Source organism: Scatophagus argus, chromosome 22 (assembly GCF_020382885.2).
Source record: "Scatophagus argus isolate fScaArg1 chromosome 22, fScaArg1.pri, whole genome shotgun sequence".
Classification (NCBI taxonomy): domain Eukaryota; kingdom Metazoa; phylum Chordata; class Actinopteri; family Scatophagidae; genus Scatophagus; species Scatophagus argus.
The window spans coordinates 8,688,211-8,711,587 of NC_058514.1; the positions used below are offsets into that span (position 1 = coordinate 8,688,211).

The following is a 23,377-nucleotide window of genomic DNA, read 5'->3' on the forward strand; positions in this document are numbered from 1 at the left end:
AACAGATAAAAGCCTGAATTGTGGTGCATTTCAAAGTGAACAATTCCTCAGTTTTCATAAGACGTCTCATAATTGGGCTTTCTCATTTTCACTCTGAGAGATAAATGGCAGATAGCTGGTATATTTGAATCCGAGGGCAAACTGAGCAGTTGATTTGGCAAAAATTGTGTGTGTCCAATTAAGGCTCTCAGGGTGTAAAAGTGTAAAGAAACAAAGTCCAACCTCAACTGGAGTACACTTGAATCTGTGTTTGAAAATATTTTAGTCAGCTCTGTCAGGGTGAAGCTTTTTTCCTGCTGCTTTTCCTTTGAATGTCACTTAAAGTCGTCACACAGAAGTACTGTTTTTAGAGATAAATCCTAAGATCTCTTGTTTTTCACTCTCTCTTTTTTCCCCTCACGTTTCTCCAGCCTTCACTTTGACTTTACTTGAGTAATAAATAGAGACAAAATGAAAGAGACCACCTCCTCACAACAGTGAGAGTGAGCGGCACCCTCATAGACGTCTATGGTGGTTGCGGATGCTTTCTGGCATCTGCTTAGTGCTCCAACACGGCAGCTAATTCTGTTACAGGAGGTATAAACAGTTCTGCTCTGTGTCCTTATCGCAAACACAGACCCAGGACGTCGGCTGCTATCGTCATCGTTGTATAACACTTTGGATACACCAGACAAAGAAAAGGCAACAGAGAGGAGAGGAAGAGGGTGTGTAGGATGTGTTAGGAGAACAGAGCACAGTGATACATTGCTGATGAATATTTTAAAGGGTCCTCTGTTATGTGAAGAGGAAGAAAAATGAAGACACAGGAGGATCTGAAGGAAATCAGGACACGAGGACACACTCTGAGACCTATTCCCATGGAGAAGTTTAGAGTGTTTTTCATCATGTTTCAGAAGAAAAAAAAAAAGTCACTTTAATTTCTGTTGTTAAGCTTGTGCACTTACTGCACTGCGAAACTGCACAGGTCTTTCAGACATTATAGCATGATCACATTCTGTTTTACATTTTTCACTTAATGACGTTGAGCCCGTTGTTTATAGTCCTTCTTTGTTAGAACAGGTGAAGCTGCAGATTGGTCCCTATGCTAATGCTTTTCCAGTACAGACCACTTAAGAAGTTTTTGACTCTGACTGTATTTATCGTCAGTCTCCACTTCGTTCAGATTTGCTCCTGTGAGTTCACAGCAGCTGGCAGGTTACTAAAACTCTCCAATGACTGTGTCACCTGCCAGTCTGTCATCCTTAAAAATCAGGACCTCTCAGCCTCTGCTGTATTGATTAACTACAAATCAGTCTCTTCCAAGTCTTATCTTAAATGAATGTGCTTATATTAATTCGCTTGAGTTCCCCTGCAAGATCAACTATTTCCATGGCAACAACACTTTAGCATGAAGGCAAGTGACTGGATTATTTCTTCGCTTTGAATATGCCGGAGGAGATCTACGGATCATGGAGGTCTGTTTTAGCCAAGTAAAACAATAAATGATGATGGCACTCAACTATCCTCCCATCACACAATAGTTTTGCTGATATCTCACAGAAATAGTCAGCACTGTAATACACACGATAAATGAAGACAACCGTAATAGTACATTTAGGATTTTAATATACAGTTTTCGAGATAAAGTTCTTCGATAAACAAAGGGACAGTTTTTTGGCTATATAAAAAGCTATTTAGAAACCAGTGACTAGACTTAGAGACAATAGTGGTCATGTGCTTACATTTTCTGGTATCAAATACAGACACAATTTGCTCAGAGTGAAGAGGATACTCACAAAACTCAGAATAAACGTCTCACTCACTGATTTACAAGAATCACTCCATCAATAGTTTGAACCACATTACTACACACCGAGTCATTTAGAATGAGCTATACTCCCAGAAATACGCAGAAAAAGAGAATCAGATTGAGGAGGTCAGTTTATGCTTATATTGCATCAAAAAACAGGTGAGATATATGGACTCACTCAGCTCAATAAAATAAAAGTTAAAAAACCTTTCCAAGTTCTTGAAGTGTTGTAAAGGTAGAAAATGGGCCGGTGCAGGGGCATATAAACTCCCTGGACAGGTTAACATATTGGCCCACAGTACACTGGTACTGGTGGTAATAAAAAGAGTTGTCAAACAGGCTGTAGGGCATTGTGTTGCAGTGCTGCCTTGCGCTTGCCCATTTCCTCTATTAACTTGAAAAAATGCAGGCAGTGCCAACCAGAGGCTACAGCCACCTGAATCTCTTGGAGCTCATAAACTGAAGTTCATTATAGCCAAAGGGCTGCTGCCTCCAGTTGTGGCAGGAAGAAAACCTTTTATCACCAGTTTTTCACCAGAGCAAATGAGTGTATTCTGAGTAGGACCGACCTTGGGTGCTGTCAAACCTTTAGTGATTTATCTTTTGTAGTAATATTCTCCTTCCTGTATTGATGGAAGTGAGGACAAACTGACCTCCATGCTAATAGAGACACCCAGAGAAAGTGTGCTACTACCACAAGAGCACAAGAGACAGACAAAAGAGAAGGTGTTTGGCAGTGCAGAATCGTATGCAAAAGATTCATCGCAATATACAGTATACCAGTGGACATCATTTCTGGGTCATGACAGAGTTCATCATCATTAATCATCTAAATATTTAAAGACCTCCCCCTGTGAAAAGTCTTTAACCTTGCTGACATGTTAAACTGGTTATTTGGACATAGTAAACGACATATCATGAGTGAAATAAGTAGTCAACACCATGGGTGAGCATTTCCACCTTGGAACTACAGCGTACCAATGACAGTCTCAAAAACACAGTTTCAGACAGCTGGGGTAACACAGGCTAACTAAAGAACCAATCCAGACTGCTTGGGGAGTGGTGCTGTGGTGAAACAAGGGGTATTGGGAAAATCCTGTCTAGATATGTTTCAGTGTTTTGCAAATTTCACTATTTTCAAAATGATGGCAGGGATGTGTTCTGTGTTTTTGTTGCAAAATCACAAAAGGAGAAACGTGTTTCCAAAAAAATCCAAGAGCCAAAACTCTGGTTTGCAGTAGCCATTTTCCAGAGGAGTTTTGTCGCAAAATTTACATTAAAGCCCTGCGTGATGTTCTGTCCAATTATTCAGAGGACACGAGTATGAGCCAACACTTCGGTCAGCCTTTAAGCTTATTGTACTTGTATTTTACCTGTTGACTGTGTTCAATCAAATCTGCAATGTGTTAGCTAATGTTAGTTAATGTTAGCCTGCCGAGTTACATGAAGAGATTCTTATCAAATACTGACAGTGGACATTTTATATGGCTTGGGTTTGTGGAGGAAGAAAGTTAAGGCAAGTATTTCCTAAATCAGTTTGTCAGACAGCTAAGCTGCTGAATTAAATGGCGTTTGTGTTTAATGAGAAGAGTCAAACCTGCATGCGGGGGTAGGTAGAGGTGAAGACTATTTAGATCCACTCATACCACATGAAAGCAAAGAGATAAAGTTACATCTATGTTACATCTAATTATATAACTTCCATGTTTCAGAGAAGAGTTTGTAGGGGCTAAATCAGTGCCGGGAGAGGAAATTTGAAGAAATTGATTTTTTAGCAAACAAAACAAGATTAATTTTGGTTATCAGCAGTCATATACCAAATGTTTTGGCTTTTCAGTTTCTTAATATCATTTCAATTATCAGCATTGTGATATGTTGTTGTATTTGTTTGAACCTTGTTTTGACCCAGGTCTGATTTGTAGGATTAAGAAAACAGATTTACAGTACGATACACTTTTTTATACACTGGAAACCGTTTCATTGGTTCTCCTTAAAAACCCAAGTAATGCTGCAAAGGGTATTTGTGGTCAAGAAGTTACTGTTGCTACACCTGTCAAGCTTTCTATTCATGCACAGCACGTATGCTGTGCATAAGGGTGGCAGATTCACCACTCAAAAGTCTTTGACACAATCCTTCATTTTTGACTGAAACAGACAACAGCAGTTTCTCATTTCCATCTGGCGATTGTTTATTTTGCGATCTGAAAGTGACTTCTGTCACTTGAGGATTGTAGATAGCTAGCTCACCAAGCTAAAATTAGCAGTATGAGTTGTTGGAAATGTTCTTTCTGGCTGACGTTTTAATCTTTCTCGCTGACATTTTAAAATGAGAGTCCAGTCAAAGGGGTCTAAAATAGGCCTATGAACTTCATGGTTACATACATGACAGTTGTTGATGGTTCATGTTGGAGAGTCCACTTATGACACCAACTGGTGCGGCGAAGGGTTTAGCAAACAGAGTTGTGGTCTTGCCTTTGACATAATTTATGGTACACACTTATGGTAGCACTTCATTTTAAAGTTCAGCAACTGTAAAGAAATAACTCATACAAAAATGTAAGAGCTACGTTGCATTTGCTATAAACTTTATACTTACTTTATACTACTTTTACTACAAATGTACAATTCCCTCTATGACTACAGTGCAGCAGTTGTATTTACAATTTAATTATGTTATATTGGCACTTTTTTAAAATAATGATTTCACATTACCCTGTAAATGATTGATGATTACTGTCATGTTCACGTTATATAGATATATTCTATACAAATGAAATAATAAAAATATGTAACTCACTACTGAATCTACATAAGTTTTTACTATGTTAATTATTAGTAATTAGGTTTTCTTTTATCAGTATTTACCAGTGACCTCATAAACACTAAGCGATTACTGTGTTGTAAAATAAACTGCTACCATACTTGTGGTTTGGGTATCACTCCCAACGAATGCAGTGTTTATACGCAAAGACCATGTGATCTCTGTAAACTGTGTCTAGGGCAGCTCAGTGAAACACTACACTGATGTTTTTCATCTCTTACTTTGCCATTGTTCATGTATTCCAGAGTTACATAACTGCAATCTGTCTTCTTGACCACAAGACATAGTGCGCAGCTCAATTACTTGTGATTCTAAGTCGAACCAATTGATTTGTTGTTTACAGTGCATTCATCATCATCATGAAGAGCACCAAAGAAAGTGTACAGTATATATATACAGCCCAAAGTGTAAGGCGTTACATGATACAACAGTGTAGTGCAGATATTTATTTTCAGTCCAGTCCATGCTGAGTGAATCCCACTCAAATAAATTCCACGGCATTATGCTCCTTTCCACTCCAGTTCATATTCACTCCATTCAATTGAATCGGTAGTGTTTAATTTGATTCCATTCCACTCCATTCAACTCTAATTAGATTTCAATTAGTCCATTCCAAACCTTTTAATTCCATCCGCGTCCGTGTTTATGCATCTCTGAGACCAGCCCAGTTGTGTTTGAGTCAAATGGATATTTTTCAGTATACAGTGTAAATGTTGTGTACATTTGGATTCTCCAATGCACTCTCTCCTCCGTGTTTTCCTCTTGCGAACTGTCATTACTGCACAGAGGCCCTGCGCTAGTTTAATTATTGTAAGCCCATGTGTGCAGCATTATATGAACTGTACATTTACAACTGATGCCGTCTGGAGACTGAGTCCTGTATTTCGATAGGCAGTGTCAGCCCAGATATTTAGCTGGATGCTGCATTTGAGTTATTATAGAAGGATGCACTTAATTCACCCTCTTAATTTGAACAGTGACACATTTGGAAGGTGATTATTGATTAGTTCTCCCCTAAGATATACAGCACAGTTTCCAACACAGTAACATATTTTATGGTGACCAAATACATTTATCATCACAAACTGTTTTATTCATTTTAACAGAATACATAGTGACATATTCTGTACAATCGTTTCCATATGTACATAGTACAGTATAAATATTAACTTTCCTTGTGACTAAAAGTACGAGGCCTGTGGGAGACAGTAGTTTTTCCTGCTCAGTAGTTTATAGAAATGAACCTGATTCAAACCTCTTGTGAGGAACTGGACATCAGACAGGTTAAGAGGCCAGCTGTCCAAAGATACTGATATTTAGGCATACAAGGTCTACAGCAGGGAGGTTGGTAAGTTTTAAAGGTGTCAGGCAGAATTGCTAAAAATATCTACTGACCCTGTTTTACGAGCACCCCAGGGCATGAGTGAAAAGATTTTGCTTTTTGTTAGATTCCCAAAAAAAGGGGGTTTTACAGTTACTGTAAATGTGTATCATTATTATTGTTAGAAATCAAAGTTGAGGATTTAGGACACTGGATGAATGTAATTATTCAGTGTCAGACTTTATCCATGCACCCATTTAAAAATGTAACTAGACTAGGTAAGGCAAATCTCTCCTAGCCGAGACTGAAAAACACTAGCCAAAGGCAAGTAGCAGGCCAGTGAAATTTCCATCCCTGATGAGGAATGTCAGTTCAGCAGTTGGAACCGGCAGGTGTGTAGTTACTCAGCTCCCTGCGGATGGTGCTGAATGGTGACAGCTCCAACTCGGTGGTACACTCGTGTTCGTTATCATCGCTGGCTGTGGCCGAGGAGGGCATGTGGTTACAGCAGCAGCAGCAACAGCAGCAGTCCAGGAAGGCCCTGCCCAGCGGACGACAGAGTAGAAGCAGCAGAGCGGGTGTCACGGCGGCCCGACAAAAGAGCAGCAGCTGGGAGAGAAGATGGAGCACAGACATGGTGTGCTCAGGAACGCCGGCCGCCATGTACGCTGACACGATGTTGCAGATGTTTTCAGGCACCACGCATGCGCCGTAGACGATTGCCAGCGCCACAACGGTGCAGTTCATCTGGCTTTCCAGCCGAATCTGCTTCTTGTTGCTGCGCACGCTGGCCTGCTCTGCACGCCGGATCTTGCGCGCCGTCACTAATGAGCACCCAATGGTGAAGAGGGTGGGGAGACAAAAGTAGCAACCGAAGCACCACCACAGCCGAGCACCTTCGTAAGTCAAGCCCAGTATGTAGAGCATGTCAGGAAGTGAGGTGGATATCCTGATAATGCAGCGTTCAACAGGAGGCTCATCTGGGATTCCTGTGTCTTCTGCCACTAGCTGTCTGATGAGAAGCTCGGGGAGGGCCAATAGGAGGGCACCGATCCAGATGACTGCTAGCTTAGCAGTAGTGGAGGTGCAGTTCTCGATCATCTCGTAGTACATCTGGACATTGGTGGCGGCACGGAAGCGGTCAATGCACAGAGCGCACAGGGTGAAGGTGGTCACGCCGAGAGAAGCCACCTGAGGAAACGGACAAAAAGAAATTCTTATGTTGTTCATCAGACTTTCATTTCATTGTGTACAATGAATGCACAGGAATCTGGCTTCACTTTAATCATGGTGCCTTGAGAATGCTGTTTACATCTTAAAAATCAAACAGCACATGGCTGTAGGGAAGAATAACAGAGAGAAAAGTGAGCCTCGGAGCTATGCTAACAGTAATCTCATGCTAGTGATAATCTACAATCATTTCAGTTGACAGACAGACTGAGCTGCGTGCAATACTAATGTGACGCTTTTGCAAGCTGTAGTCAGTTTGTCAGGTTCTTAGCTTTTAACGAATGAAAGAATAACAAGGAACCGACAAAATGATCTCCAGTGTAGAGAATGTCTTGACATTATCTTCCAGAATCTTAAAGAAGGGGCTGCTGGTAAAGTAAACATGTAGATTCGCTTGCTTCTCACACAAAGGCCTCTCTAGCACTTGACAAGTGAGCCACCAACACATAAACAGCAGGACACACACAGAAACGGCATTTGTCTTTAGGTGTGCCTGACACGGGTGCAATTACAAGCAGAGGAACAACAGAAGCACAATGGAAGGCTGTAAGCTGCTATTAACACTGTGTAGTATCCCTGAATGTGTGTGTGTGTGAAGGAGAAAAGAAGCTACAGAAATAGAGACCACATTCACACACAAACACACAGCAAGCAAGTGACACGGTGGATTAAAAGCTGTCGTCGCTGCATTCATTCATTCAAATGTATTTTCACACCTCCCATTGAATGACAGTTGTACTAATTAACAAAGTTCCTAAATATTCCACTGTTTTCCTGTTAATGTCTCCCTCAGAACCTTCATGTACGAGTTAATTACCTGGCACTGGCTCCATCTTCTTGACATAAAAAGTCTGCAAATTGTCAGAGAGCTCACAAATTTCCTCAGCATGTGAAAGCATCTGTTGGATTAACAGTAATTTTGGCCGAGTGGGCACCCTGCAAAACATTCATCTGCAGCTGGAGTGCGTGTGTGTGTGTGTGTGTGTGTGTGTGTGTGTGAGAGAGAGAGAGAGAGTGTGCATGTGTGTGCACTTTCGTCCTTACATGAACTAGTTTCCTCCATGATTTTGCCTGCAGCACCAAATCTGCCCAGCGGCCGCTGATCCTCATCCTCCATCCTGCCTCACCTTACTTTGTCCCTCCTTTCACAGCTGTTTTTTTTCTCTCCTTTGACTCTGCTCCCTTTTCACATCCCCTCTTCCTCTTCTCACTCCATTCCTCCCTTCATATCAAATTTAATTACAACAGCCAGCTTCCCAGATGGCCCTAGTGAGCCACGGCTTTAGTGCTCTAAACACATCCTGGACAGATATAGATGTATGCAATATGCTCTGTGTGTCCAGGCATGACACACACACTGACCCTCTGACACACTTGGATGTCCTAACTAGACTAATGAAGGGCGACCATATGAAACAGTGAGGGGTAAATGGGGTTGAAAACCACCAGTGGGCTGCAGCACTCTGAAGCGTAACTGTGATCAATGTGACTGCGTTCTGGACCAAGATGGTTTATTACCTGCCATGATGCAGGTATCGCAGTCATTAGATATTTAGTTGATTCGTTTTTTTGGTTTTTTTCCCGTTTTTTTTTTCAGAGCAACTTCGACAAGATTTAAGCCTGTTTATGTGAGTGTTTTATTCTGACACTGGACAAATTAATCCTTCAGGTGATCTGACAGATGTTGTCATCTTCCAAGTTAGTTCGACACCAGAACTCAAATAAACTCAGGAGACTGTTCAGCACTCTAAGCTTATACTCATCACTGTCTACAGGTGATGGAAACTGGTATAAACAACAGCTCAGAAAACTCAGAAAAGTCAGTCGTGCATGTGAAGTGGCAGGCACAGGATTTGCATTAGTTGTGCATGCTGGCTACAGATATTTTGCATCACAGGAAGACAGGTTGTTAAAAACACATAATTGCGAGTTAAATGTGGATCACTTGTACAGTAACTGAGCAGCAAATTGTGCATTAATGCAGTAGTCAAATGTCTGCATCACAGTAAAAATACTTACCTTTTTAATCTGATTTGTTGTGAACATATTGACATTTGCTACACATAGACGTCCAAATGGCTCTTTAAACTGATAGCACCCTAATCCAGGTAAAAATAACAAAATCCATAATATATCATTGTGCCCTGTTGTGTTTTGTGTGGTATCCACAAAAAACAGATCAACCTGGAGCTGTGGTTACACTAAAGTTTGAACAGGATTTTGACAGGATCTCCCCATTAAACAGAACATAAAACCTGCAACAGGTCGCTGATACAGATGCACAGAAACTCGGGGTGCTCACCTCATTCTCTGACACTCCTGATTTTAATGTGTCAACAGAGAGCAATAATGTGTAGATACAGTTTTACAGTGTCTTATTTGGCCCCTGCAGATTGGCACTACATCATCTGTAGATAATATGTTTTTTTCTTTATTATAATAGTTAAAGAAACATCATACCAAGCTCTACTTATGACCCATTTTTTCTTTGCAAACATGCACACCTGTAGTCACATATGTGTAGCTATAAACAAGCACACGGACACACAACACTACACATGGACAGGTGCACGAATGCGGTGAATATTTTATGGCTTGAACAACAGGGCTGGAACGGCTTTAAAGGCTGTCATGGAGGACCAGGAAACCCAGCTTTGATCAGCGTGTTGGGGCGGAGAGCAAGGGCAGGATGAACAAGCATAGCTTTGTACTGTGAGGGAGATGAGAGAGAGAGGGAGCAAGAGTCACGCCTGGTGGGGTGATGAAGCTGTGTGAGTGTGTTTGTGAAAGGGGGTTATGCAAATGAGGGACTGAGAAACAGAAAAGGGGAAAAAGAGTGGGAGAAAACTAAGAATGGGAGAAAGAAAGAAAGAAAGAAATGCGAGAGTGAACAGACGACAACAGCAGGGAGACACGTCAGTGAGTCAGAGACGGTCCAAAGTGACAGGAAGAGAGAAGCAAGCCATGATATCTTCGGAGTGATTAATAATGTTAATATGGCATTTCTTTGGAAATAGCAGCCTTGACCCGCTCGTGTAGGACGTGGCAGGACTGCTTGCCTCGAGCTAGCAATGGTGCTTCTAAAATATAATCATTTAAATCTTATTACTCATGTAAAACAGTAATGATTTTTGAACAATATGATTGTTTCATGCCCCCAGTCTCCTTTAAAAAGAACAGCTCAACATTTGGGAAATATGCCCATTTGCTTTCTTTATTTAGCATTAGCATGTTATATTACAACATATACAGTATGAATATTACATATATTGCAGTATCTTTACTGTGCACACAAGTACACACGTGCTGACTTCCTCATTTAACTCTCAGCGAGAAAGTGAATATATGAATTTCCAAAAATTCTTCCATTAAATTCTGCTGTCATTACAACTTTTTCCTTTGACCTCTCTAAAACTTCCCACTAAAATTTGAAAGTCACTGGTAATATACTGCTTTTGAAGTAGCTTAGTCCGTTTTTTCCGCTTCATATCACCTATTTCTTCTCAACACTGGACTTCAAGAGCTGGGGGGGAAAAAAAATCATATATACATATATATATATATAAACATAAAATGGCCTTTCATCTTCAACATGTTTTTCAGGTTCTGTCCACCTATCTGGGCAGGGGAGGAAAGACATTCTCCCCTGCTGCTGTTTTTAATAATGGCCCATTAACTTTCCGATTAAAAGTCCTGTGAGTCAGTGGAACAAAGGCCTTGTGTTATTAATTGGGTCTTAACAAGGACCGGTGGAGCCTGTGCAGCCATACTGTGACGACAGCCGACGTCAGGGGTAATAGGTGTTATCAGGTGATGAATGGGCTAATGTGGAGACAGAGCAACAAAACCCATACAGTCTTATTGTGATAAGCCAGGGAGACAAAGGGTTATTCCAGCTGCAGACCTTTTTCTAGGTTGAGTGCGTGACCCAGTGTAGGCTGTAGCAGACCATAACTCTAACCAGAGAGACCCTGACACTGACAGCCGCCATCCATCTAACAGCTGGGCTGTGTGTCTAGGAGAGGCAGGAAACTGATGTATGTGAGCATGCCCGCCCACTTGGACATGCATGTGTGTTTGTGCACATCCATATTTATGCACAATTATTAAAATGTTGATCTTATTATGGGTGTGTGTGTGATTGTGAGTGTGGATGGTGCATATGAGTGTGTGTATGTGTGGGATTATGGCATACCGACATATGACTAAATCCGTCCTTGTGGGCTGATAAAGATTCCTCTCTGATGATGTTGGAGCATGCCTCTTTGAAAAGATCATAGCTTCCTATCTTTCTGTTACAGTGAGTATTCTGTTCTTTTCCATTGTATCCTGACAAAAAAGATTCACAACTATTTTCAGTGGTCGCTCAGTTGTCACAGAGGTGGATTTCAAATATCATAAGTCTGGAGTTTCGGTTTTGTGATGGCCATGAGATGTGGTTGAAAGCTTCAGAAACACAAAGTAAAAGGGCCTTGTGTCGACAAGTGTTTTGTAAAGCAAAGTCAGGAGTAAACCTTCAGACTCGACTAGTCTATTCTTCTCTTGCTCGAACACCTCACCACAAGGTCTGTTTAGTAACTGTCCCAGAGCTTTCAGTCATTTCTCGTGATCTTCCTCAGCAGATGGAGTGGCCTTGGTGTCATGGATTTGAAGATTATTTCTTTCTTGAGTTAGATTAGAAACTCAACACCACTCTCATGTCTGTATGGTAAATGTGGAGCTGTTAGCTTAGCATTAAAGACTGACAAGAGGCGGAAACAGCTAGCCTGACTCCGTTCAAAGGTAACAAAATCCACCTGCCAGCTGCTGTGATAACACTGTCTAATGAATGAAGTTTCAGCCTTTTCTATTCAATTCTATGAACAAAAGGAAGAGTCTCTATCAGCCAGGAACAGAGATCCACAGAACACTGTGGGGCAAACACTCCCAAATTTCCATCTTTCTTGCTGCTTTCTTTTCTTCAGTTAATTTGTAGCCACAATCCATTACAGTATTCTGCTCTGTTCTGCTGCTTTATGCCCTGTATGTCTTCCACAGTTTGTCTCAGGCACTTTCCTTCACACAGTACGTTTCTCATCCATTAAATTGTATCCTGACCTGTGGCAGATTTCCCCTGGACATTAAAAAAATATTCTGCTCTCAGTGCACAGTAGCTCCTGGAAAAGTCCAGTTCCAGACCTTTGAGTCTTGTCTAAGAGTGTAATGGCTACAGGCTGGCCTGTTCCATGTTGATCTGAAACCGATACGCTGTTCGTTTATATTTTCACCAACATACTTAACTCACAATGTTAATCATCCAAATTCCATATTTACATGGATAATTATCAGATTGGTTAATTGCATCCAGCAGCAAACTAATCTGTTTCATGCTGTTGTTTGGCCTTGTCTCATCATACAACCACAATGTCTAAGTCATTCATGGACAAAGAGCTGACTGAATGGACTCACCATCATACATTATGTAGAGCCACTAATTATATACCCTGAATAATTCACATATCTTTCAATTAACCATCATTTGCGTGCCTAATGGACCGAGGTGAGAAATGGAGAGTTTGAGTGTGTGTTTATGTGTTGCTACAGTGTGTGTGTGCAGTAACTACATGTGTGCATTCAGTGTATGAGCACAAATGCGTCCCTGTGTGTGTGACCAAATACTCTCATACTGTATGTAAGTGTGTGTATGTGTGTGTGAGTGAGTGTGTGTCTTTCCCCTGAGGCTTGTTTCTAATCACAGATAGCTGATGCAGAGAGAACGAGCAAGAGAGCGAGGTAGAGAGAGAGAGACAGAGAGAACAGCCGTGGGCAGTGATCAGCAGGGAGGAGGCCATCCCACCCATCTGGAGGATCAGCACACCCTATTGACTCTGTGCATCTATGTGTGTGTGTGTGATAGATAGACAGTCAGACAGTTGTCCGGATGGATGAAAGTTGACTTGGTTGCTATAAGTGTTGGAGGAAATCTCAAAGGAAAAGTGTCTTGGCGTAGGCTCTCCTGGTCCCGTGAAATGGCTGCATATTCTCGGACATTACACGGGAGAAAACCGACCGATGGATTTGTAATTCTGATTTCGTTACTTGAAAGAATGTGTGTGTGTGTGTGTGTGTGTGTGTGTGTGTGTGTGTGCTGGAACAGTGAATGCGAATGTGTCAGGCTGATGTATGTCCTGCCATTACTGCCAGTTTCAGCACAATAAATGGGTCTACCTCTGGCCCTTTCACTTTCGTCAGCCTCTTTCTTGCTCAGCTTCAAAAGTCTCTGCCTCTCTGTCTTTCTCCCTGTCTCTCTCTCTCTGCCTGCTGAAGCCCACTGTACCATTGCAAAGGCAGCCTACAGTTTCTGTCTTTCTGTCTACAGGATGCTGTGCAGCACAGTATACGCCAGATGCTTTGATGAGGCACACAAGCTAAGGGATTTACCACTGTGCTGAGTTCAGTAGGGTCAGATATTACTGAGAGCAGCACAGCAAAAAGTTGGGTGGAATTAGTGTCAGTAATTCCACTCTCCTCTAGCTCAAAAGGACTCTTTTTCAAATGGAGACAATATACTGGATATATAGACAAATATTACCAAGGTTGTGCTATATTTTGAAATTAGAAAATACATTTTTGTACATGTGCTATCCATCAATACAGGCCATTATATTACAAGCAATGTAACATAAAGTATTACAGTGTGTTATAGCAGGACTGGCACAAGAGTTACCAATGCGCCACAAATGATTCTTTGAGAATGACTCTTTAGAGAGCCACTAGATTTATGTCCCATGATGGAGAACAGCAGTTGGCTGTGAATAAGCTGTATAAATAAGGTGTGAATACAGCCATTTCTGTCCGTTGTTATTCATCTTTAAAATTTCTCTTACACACATGGTGTCCGTGAGCTTTCCCAGACTGACGGCTATGTAAATGAAATAATGCAATATTTTGCTATGTCCGTCTGCTTTGTCGACAAGCAATGGACAGTCGGCGGGACCACATGTGCTTGCAGCCATGCCTCTTTTCTCACCATGAAAACTGAAGCGTGCATGACAAAAAAGAGACCGCATGCCCACAATGCCTGCAGGGACTTGAATGGTTCAAGTGGAGTGTTGCAAACTGCCCCATTCGGTCGTACATTTAATAATACAACTCTGAATACAAGTCTCTCAAAACACTCACAGTGAGTACCAATACTAATAAAATGGGTTACTGGCAAAGTATTGCAATACCTTTCTAGTATCATATATACAGTGCAATACTACTTGACAAATATACTCATTTCAGCTTATAAAATGCTCACTGCACTACTTTGTTATTTTATTTTATCTAAACCTAAGTGACTGCCAGGTGCAAAAACTCAGTTATTTCCCTTTAGTTTTGCCTGAATTTGCAGCTCTGCATCACGACCTAGAGGGGTCGCCTGTACTGACAGCAGCATGAAACAATGTGTGTCTCACATCTTTATTTCGGGCAGCATCCTTACAATTTTCCCGCCACGTCTTCTCACATCTTGCACCTAAAATTGCTTTCTCTTTGAGGTTTGGAAAATTCCATGCTCTACTAAACACTGAATAAAACTGTTTGCTGAAGGCAGCACCGGGGAGGCTCCTCGCTCAGGGGACTGTGATACATTATCTATACCACTTTCTGATTATGCATGCATGCACACGTGAAGCTGGGTTTTCGTGTCGGCGTGACCGTGCGCCTGTGTATGAGTGCTGTGTGTAGATTCAAGCTTGTGTGAGTCACTACTTGTGTCTTTATTTCAGGCCAAATGTTGATGTCCCCTGTGACTGAATTTGGGTTAAGTGAAGAATAAAGTCACTCCATAGGGTGAATCTGTGTGTGTGTGTGTTTCACTGAATGTTCCACAGGGAGAAAGTGAACCCCAGGCTGTGTTACTCACGGCCTGTTTTGACACATGTGCGCACACACACAGACACACACATCGGCACACATATATGCTGAATACAACAGTGTGCACTTAAGGCCCACTGTGTGTGCACTGATAGATATGCAGTAATAAATGCACAGACACAAGTGAGTATCAGTCCGCTACCCCTGTGCTCACACTCACACACATACACACGCTGCATTCAGAATAACCATTTGGTAAGAATGTTATTAAAGTTATTAAATAATATCCTGTGGTCCTCGGGTAGCTCATATGCAATAACACAGGGAGGGGCTCTGTCTCCCTCCGATACCTCAGTAATTAATACTGTATGCACTCACAGGGTGTTTGCAAATGTAGTGAGATACTGTATATGTATTACAGTATGTGGCCAGTGAGGTCAAACAAGAGATGATTGTGCAAATGCAAGCAGTCTCTATTTGTTGGTGATTTGCAATCATGTAGCTGCAGATAAATGCATTCATGTGAGCTCTACTGCAGTTTTGGATGAATACGATCAGACTTGTAGGCTGTGACTCCAAAGCATATTCATTTTTTATACGTTGTGATCAGTTTTTCAGAACTGTTAGCGGTTTCTCTTATCTGTACTGATAAGACCAGTGAAAAGCAATAGTTGTTTTTGGATTTATGAAATTCTCTTCCAGCTCATGAAACTGGTCTTCACATCTGTCTGTAATTCAGTGACTAAAAATATTTTTTCAGAAATGGAAATTCTTACATCAAAGTTGATGGTCTACCATGAAGGCAATGTGAGCATAATAACATACTGTTCACCTGATGATGTGACAGCCTCTATACTCTGAGTCAGAGTGGTCACCTGTTCTGGCTGTAGAGCCTGAGGAGCATCAGTCTCTCTCTCTCTCCTGACATCCAGTCTTATCTGGGTTCATTTACATTTGCTTTCCTCTTTTTGCTACACAGCACAGCACATCTCTGTCTCAGTGCTCATGCGTCTCAGGCACCACCCATAAGTTCACTGCTATCAGTTCTGTTAGATATTTAATCTATGATGTATTTAGGTCAAAATCACCCTTTAAAATGTCGCTGTCTCCCCTCTTTGTCCTCCCTTAAGCCAGGTTGGGACAATGGCCATTCAAAATAAGCTTAAGACCCCTGAGCTGGAATCTCCTGTTTCATACAAAAGACATCCACCTTGTGGATGAATCTGACACTGGTGTGATTGCAGTGAGCACACAAAGAGAAGGTATCAGCATGGTGTAAATAATCTGTCTCGCATCCATCCACTGCATATGAACACAGGTGTGTGCAGAGACTGTGTGTGTGTGTGGGCAGGAATATAGACTGACATGTTTTATCAAGTGTCCGTATGGTGACAGCAACAGTAGAGAGAGAGAGTGGTATGTGTAAACCAGTATGAATAGAAGATGGTGAGCTATTACCTTGCATTCTGGTGTGCATTCATATGTGTGTATTTGTGCCTTGAGGGCTAGGTGAGTCTCTCTCTCCTCTCTCTCTCTCTCTCTTCCCAGTAGCAGGTGTACAAATGACAAACAGAGGCTCCTTGTTGTTGGCTGAGGCGACATCCTCTAGCCCTGTCTGTTTACTTTCTGGCCAGCTGAAAACCTGAAACTCAACTCTTTAAATCCATTTACTCAGACAAGGGGAGTGTGAAACTTCATTTTCACACCCCAAAGTCCAACAGATTATGTCTGTTGTCACTATGGAGGTGTGATCACATTCAGACAAGGTTGGGTGATATGTAAATGATACTGGATGAGCCCCATTTACCATCTGTCATCTCTGCAGAATGCTGCCTGTAGGCAGTGCTTCAAAACTCATATGAACTAATTGTCCCTGACACATTCAGAGCAGAATCGAATGAAAGAGTGTAATAGATTTACCTCCACATAGGGAACCACTTTGCAGGTGAATTCGCCCAGCAGCCACGACTTTGTCAGTTCATGGAAAACCACCATAGGCAGGCAGAAGAAGATGAGCACAAAATCCCACACAGCCAAATTGGCCAGCAGTGAGTTGGAGATGCTCTTCATGTAGTAGTTTTGACACACGATGCACAGGATGGCAATGTTTCCCGCTATCCCCACCAGGAAAATAACCCCGGACACGCATGTGATTGCGTAAGCGCCGTAAGTCTCACTTGTCACCGGGTAAAAGGGGTTCTTGATCTCGTCCCCGAAATCCGGCGAGCTGGGAGGTGTGATCGGCGTGGCGTCCCAGGGGTTCTCCTCCCTGAAAGTGAAAAACTCCGTCCTCCTGGTGAAGAGGTCAAGAGGCAGGTCGGTGGAGGTGAGGGCCACCGGCTTGGGGATGGGTTCCCACGGCGACGCGTGAGGCTGAACCAGAACCACGGAGCTTTTGTTGAGTCGGCTTCTCCCCCTCTTTGACGTTTTCTTCTGCTCATCTTTTGTGCCTCTCTTGTGCCTGTCGCCCTCGGGGCCCCCTCCTCCGTCTCCCCGTCCCATTGAAGAGGGCTTAGCCGCATTGTAGTGTCCACCTGCTGGCGTCCCTGTACTACTAAGGCCGCCATTCAACTTTATCCTCTTATTATGGTGACGCGTAGGGCCCCAATGTGAGACAGCGTTGGGATCCTCCACGGGTGTCACAGTCTTACTGAACTCGCGTTTGTTGTGTCCAATTCGCCACGTTTCTTCTGCGATTACCCTTTTCCAGGGATGAGTGGAGTTAAGGGTCCCTCTGACAATTGCCCGCTGCGCCTGCAGTTCCGCCGAGGACGCACCTGTGGCGTAAACCGGCGCGAGCGCACGGTCCTTGGCTTTATTTTGATGAGTCTCCCGGAGTGACCCATGCAAACTCCTGGCAGAGTATACGCTGGTGTTGCTGTCCTCTTTAGTTCGTATTTCTCCATTATTTAGAGATAATAACACATGTGCATGGGCTAATACCACAAATAACTTCCCAGGCGGCAGAATCTGCATGGTCCAGGAATTACTGAGCACAGTTTTAATCCTCACAAGTGCATCCTCATACCTCTGTGGCAGCGCGGGGATACTCTTCTGTTCAGTCAATACCCATGATGGACACAGCACGGGGGTGGGGGGCTTACGGTTTCAAGTACGCAACCATATTCAAAATGCGAGCTCTGCAAACTTAGAAGTTGCATCCAAATTTCTTGTCGTGCACTATGCAGCAATCTCCAAAATCGCCGCCTCCACAACGAGTCACTCCCGTCTCCAAAGTCTTGACGTTACCGAGTAGGGCAGCGAATCAGAGTCCGGATCCAGGGAGAAAGAAAGAGGGAAATGCTGCATATCCAAGCACGCAATCCGCACAGCGTCCACTTTCCAGCTGTGGGCAATAGCCTCCAAAAAGACTCTCCCTCTCTCTCTCTCTCTCTCTCTCTGAATATCAGTGCATTAGTTTAGTGGGTTGGGTCGGCTGGCAGTAGCAGCGTCAATGCGGTGAAGTCCGGGTAAAGCCTACTAGGTTGTGGTGCACAGGAGCAGAGAGAGAGAGAGTGACAGAGAGGGAAAGAAGGAGGGGTGGATATCGGGCTGTTTCTTGTCCCTTCCTCCTCAGCGTCCAGTGTCCCACCTCCTCTGCTTTCTCCTCAGCAAGACTGTGCGCTGGAAGAAAATGGACTCCCCTGGCGGCTAACCCCGATCTGTCACTCCTCATCCATCACGGAGCATCCAGCAGCCCCGGAGCAGACTATACGGCTATAGCCCATCCCCGGCAGACAAGCCAGCCACGCCCGACAGACGTGCTAATAAATAAAATTAGCCAGCTTTGAATTTTTACGCACAGGCGGCGCTGTGAAATCACCGCACTTAAGAGAATATTGAATCAGATGCTGTTTAATCTTGTGAAAAAGCAAATAGCAATACGTTTGCCAATAGAGAGGTTTGGTTGCACCTGTTTCAAATGAAAAGCAACTCGTTAAAGTAAACTTTGCGGCTAAAACTACTGTATGGCTTCGCTTATCCCCCCCACAGCCACATATTTTTTTTAGACTAAAATACTTCGTGTAGATTCATTATTCATTAACATAATTCTAATCTTTGTAATGCCCTCCGCAAAATAAAATAAAATAAAACAAACCCCTCCTCAGTGTGCCCGGTTGGAAGAGCCACTATTTCTGAAAGTGATCTTCATCTGCTTTCTGGATTGATCTAACCGATCTGTAGGGGATACATGGACATTGATTGCGGATTGTTCCACAGCTGCATGCGTCAATAACTGCACCATATCGCCATAAAACTGGCTCTTACACAAAACGGGAGCTTGAAGCCATTTACTTGACTTCAGTTACAGGTCGTATATTATATGTATGAATGATTTCTTTTTCCTCAATTTTTTAAAATGTATTTGCTATTTTTTTTTTTTAACCTTATTCATTTTTAAAAAAATATATATATACACAGAGAGGGAGTTAGATATTAATTTGCTATTCAGTTAAATGGTCGATGAAGATCCATGAGATCACCTGACAGTGCTTGGGGATTGGGGTGGATGGTGGTTGGTGGTGGTGGGGTGAGGAATAAAAAGACTGGGAACCACAGTGATAGAGTATTGAAGCATATGTGACTATAGTGATTAAATACGCACAAACACAAACCCGCGACCTGTGACGAAGTAGGCCTACAGTATGGCTGAGTCAATAATTCAAGAGATACTCAGGAGTAAATGAAATGAGCACTTTGTGTCTCAAGTGCTCTGAGTACTGTAAGTGGACCGTTCACACTGCTGGACTCTCAGACCACATAGTGCAGTCTGAACCATGTGGAGGGGAAAGGGAAGGGACAGAATACATTCAGACAGAACGTGCCCAAATGTCTGAGAATAAAAAACATGCCCAGAAGTATGTGCGCACATCCCGTACAAATGCAAACATACAGTTATAAACCCAAACTTAAATAGCTACAGTCATACTTGTGTATGTTTTCCTAAAAAGGTGTGGATGTACTGAGAGAGAGAGAGAGTGATTTGGCAGATCCAGCGGACATCAAGCTGGTGACCTTCTACATCAAATAGGTGATTGGAGCCAGTTCCAACTAGGGTGGCACACACACACTCACATACCATACACACACCAGAAACACCACACGTTTACACCCAGCCAAGTTTTTTTTTTGGGGGGGGGTGAATGCTGAAGATAGATGACTCCAGTTGCTCCTGCCAGTATCTTCATCTGACCTGGTTTCAACGTGAAAGAAAAAAGTTCTCCATGTGAAGTTGCACACAGAAAATGCACAGAGTGCCTTAGGTGTATTGAATTCAATGTAAGTTTAATGATCCCGGTGGCAGAAGAGAGTAAAATAAGGTACGGTATTGGAACAAATGGGAGTCAGGTGGTTTACTCAGAGACATACAGTCGCTGCTGAAGGCAATGAAAGGATTTGTCATGCGTTTTTTTTCCACCTTAACTTCTCTATGCAGAGTGCATGTGTTCAGTGAGTCATGCGTGGTTATATCTGAATTATTTAATTATTATTTAATTATTTAATTAATTTGATTTGTCCCTTTAAAATCAAAATCCTTGAGCCGGTCCTGGCAAAACTAATCACTCAGTAAATGTTCAGCATCCTCTGGGTTTCACAGGTTAAATCCTTCAAATTACACTGCGTCTCTGACCTTGAAAATACCACCACAGCAACTTACAGTACTACTTTAATCGGCTGGAAGGCACAGGGCAACACTTCACATGTAATTATCATGTCTAGTGCGTGTGTGTATGTGTGTGTGTGGAGGGGAAGTCCATGGAGACTTTGCCAGTTGGCGTGTGTGGGTGGAGATAAAGAAGAGAGGTTCTCTTGCCGATGTACTCATGCATGGAAACACTCAATGGTTCAGACGCAGAGGGACATCAAGGGCACACACCATGCGTGCACACACATGAAACACAAATAAGAGAATAAGTGCACACACACACACACTCAAGAGGCATGCAGAGGGCATGCAGGTAGCAAGAAGAACTCGCTCGAACCGCAAGGATTTGGCAGATTTTACTCTGTATGCGCTAAAACAAAATACACTCACACATACAAATTATGAACCCGTTTGAATGGAGTGATATTCAGACGCACGACTTGAACGTTGACAAGGGCCAAACAAAACCAGACGGACCCATGCACACAAACACAACAGCGCATAGAGGCCTCAATGAATTGGAAAGGCACTCAGTTTAATTCAATTCAATTACAGTGTGGGAGGCTCCAATGGGGAGGCAGTTTCCATACTTTTACCCATTTAAATTATTTACACCCCCACCTCCCTGTGATCTTGTCTGTAAAAATTATTTTTCTAAATAAATCATCTGGGATTTGGACATTTATACTGGTCAAGTAGCCTGTTGCTGCAATTTGTAAGAACTGTAATCATGAACTACAAATATGAGTGCGTGGGAGTTAAGAGTCTTTTAGTGAAATTGCAATCACAAAAAGAGTCTGAATTCATAGCCATTAAGCTGCTTTTTCAGAGTCTGACACTGTGCCACTATGCCTATGCTGTAGCTCCACTTCTTTCTGTACAATATTGATTTCATTTGCTGTGGGCCATGGCCAAGCTTACAGTTTAACACAATGGCTTGTTGTTCCGAGAGCTTTTCGCCGAAGTCATTGTTATTCTTTAAGCTGCATCTCTTTATGATGAATACTATTATGTTCCAATAGTGTCAGCACGTCTCAAGGAGTCTCTCAGCGATGAGTTCTGCCAGGCTGTCAGCATAATGAACACATGACTCAGTACAGGCCCACTTGTAGCTCAATGCTGCCATCTGGTGCTAGATGAAAGCAAGAAACTCCTGATTTTTATCCATTAATATATCAGAAGATAAATGGAGACTGAGAGGTTCACTAAGCATTTACTCAAACACATTAAAATAATGCAATTTCAAAAATTTTTTTTCTGAAACTGACACTTTACTGTGATTGGTACTTTATGACCTTCTCCATCCTTGTTTCTTCTTTGCTTCTTTCGGTCTCAGTCTCAAAATGTTCCTATTTAATTTTGCCTTCTGTCTCTTTGTCTTTTTACATTTTACAGTTACAGTACTTTACAGTTTTGCAGTTTACACCTTTTCTTTTAGAGGCTCTTCTAATGGTTATATTTGCTTTGACTTCGTGCCCTCTTTATCCTCTGCACATCTTTTGGTGGCAGCACGCAATTTAAGATCTCAGTCTTAAAAAATAGAGAAGGCCAGCTGTTGAGAGTCAGAAAGAGGATTAGGGAAGAGACATTGTTTTCTTTCCACAGCAGGATAGCTGCAGGATATCCAATGTGTGCAGCGATCACAGCATTAGCTAAAGACTCTGCTATATGATTGCAGTCAAAGATCCTTACGGAGATACAATTACAGCAAACTGTCTCATCTCACTGTTACTGCTGTGCTTTAAGTGGATTAATATGTCCCATGGGGAGTGGAGACACCAAAACACTTGACTTGTTGATTCTGATCTTTAATTAAATAATGACACATTTATCATCCTAAATGAGGAAGATGATAATCAATGGCACACATGACTTAAGATAGATGGATGGACAGTCCATGGTGGAGCCAGCAGGAGGGTACGGGTTGGGTCTAGGCAGCAGCATCAGGAGGGTGACTGGGTTGATAAGGAGAATGCTTTTTAGCGACTTTGGTTCCCATCTGTAAGTGACAGCGAGGAGTGACAATTTGGACTTTGGGTGATGATCGCATTGACAGCTCAGGTCATAACAGGGAGGAAGAGAGAAGAAGCAACAAAGCATTCTGTGATTGAACTTTTGCTGAGCTTTGTATCCTTAAGTATAGAATATCAATACCACAAAGATGGAGGAAGCAATTTGGAACCACTAGCTTGAGAAAGAAAAGTATACTTTTTGTGAAGTAAGATAAAGACTGTTGATAGGTGTTACTGCTGGTGATGAGATGTGACAGTCTTTTGTGTATCGAGTGGAAAGAAATGGGCTGAGCACACAGTCCTGGCTAATGACAGTGGCTTTGGTAGTTGACAGAGTGTTATCAACCTTCACTGCTTGAGATGTGCTCCTTTAAAAAAGAAGGGAACTTTAAAGTGCTTTGAGGAGCTTCTTAATCATCCAGTGCCACTAGATGGCATCGAAAGCAGAGTGGAAATCAATGGAAAGTGCTCTCTTATCGTGTTGTGCGAGTGAGTGCAGAAGAAAGGCCCCTGCATCATCTGTGCCTCTTTTGTTCTCTTGTTATAATTGGATGCTTTCCAGGAGTTTAGTGACAGGTGGTGAAATTATGTTGAAAACAACTTTTAATTAGATGATATGTTGCTTTCATCGATGTTCTTTGTGTTATCTTTTTATATTTACGGCAGATACTATGTTGTGTCTAATCATTAGTGGGCAGGCAGCTCCTCTGTCAGTCCA

General features: G+C 42.4%; 1 protein-coding gene and 1 long non-coding RNA gene across 2 annotated transcripts in view; one reads left to right on the forward strand and one right to left on the reverse strand.

Moving 5' to 3' along the window:
• The window catches only part of LOC124053599, a 137,724-nt gene that overhangs the window by 55,611 nt on the left and 58,736 nt on the right, over positions 1 to 23,377 (forward strand). The gene's annotated exons all lie outside the window — the stretch shown is intronic.
• gpr37b (G protein-coupled receptor 37b) lies at positions 4,406 to 18,982 on the reverse strand. Its single transcript, XM_046378891.1, has 2 exons — positions 16,921 to 18,982; positions 4,406 to 7,122 (listed from the first exon to the last, which is right to left on the reverse strand). Exons 1-2 carry the CDS (start codon positions 17,974 to 17,976, stop codon positions 6,304 to 6,306), a joined length of 1,875 nt encoding a protein of 624 aa, XP_046234847.1. The 5' UTR covers positions 17,977 to 18,982; the 3' UTR covers positions 4,406 to 6,303.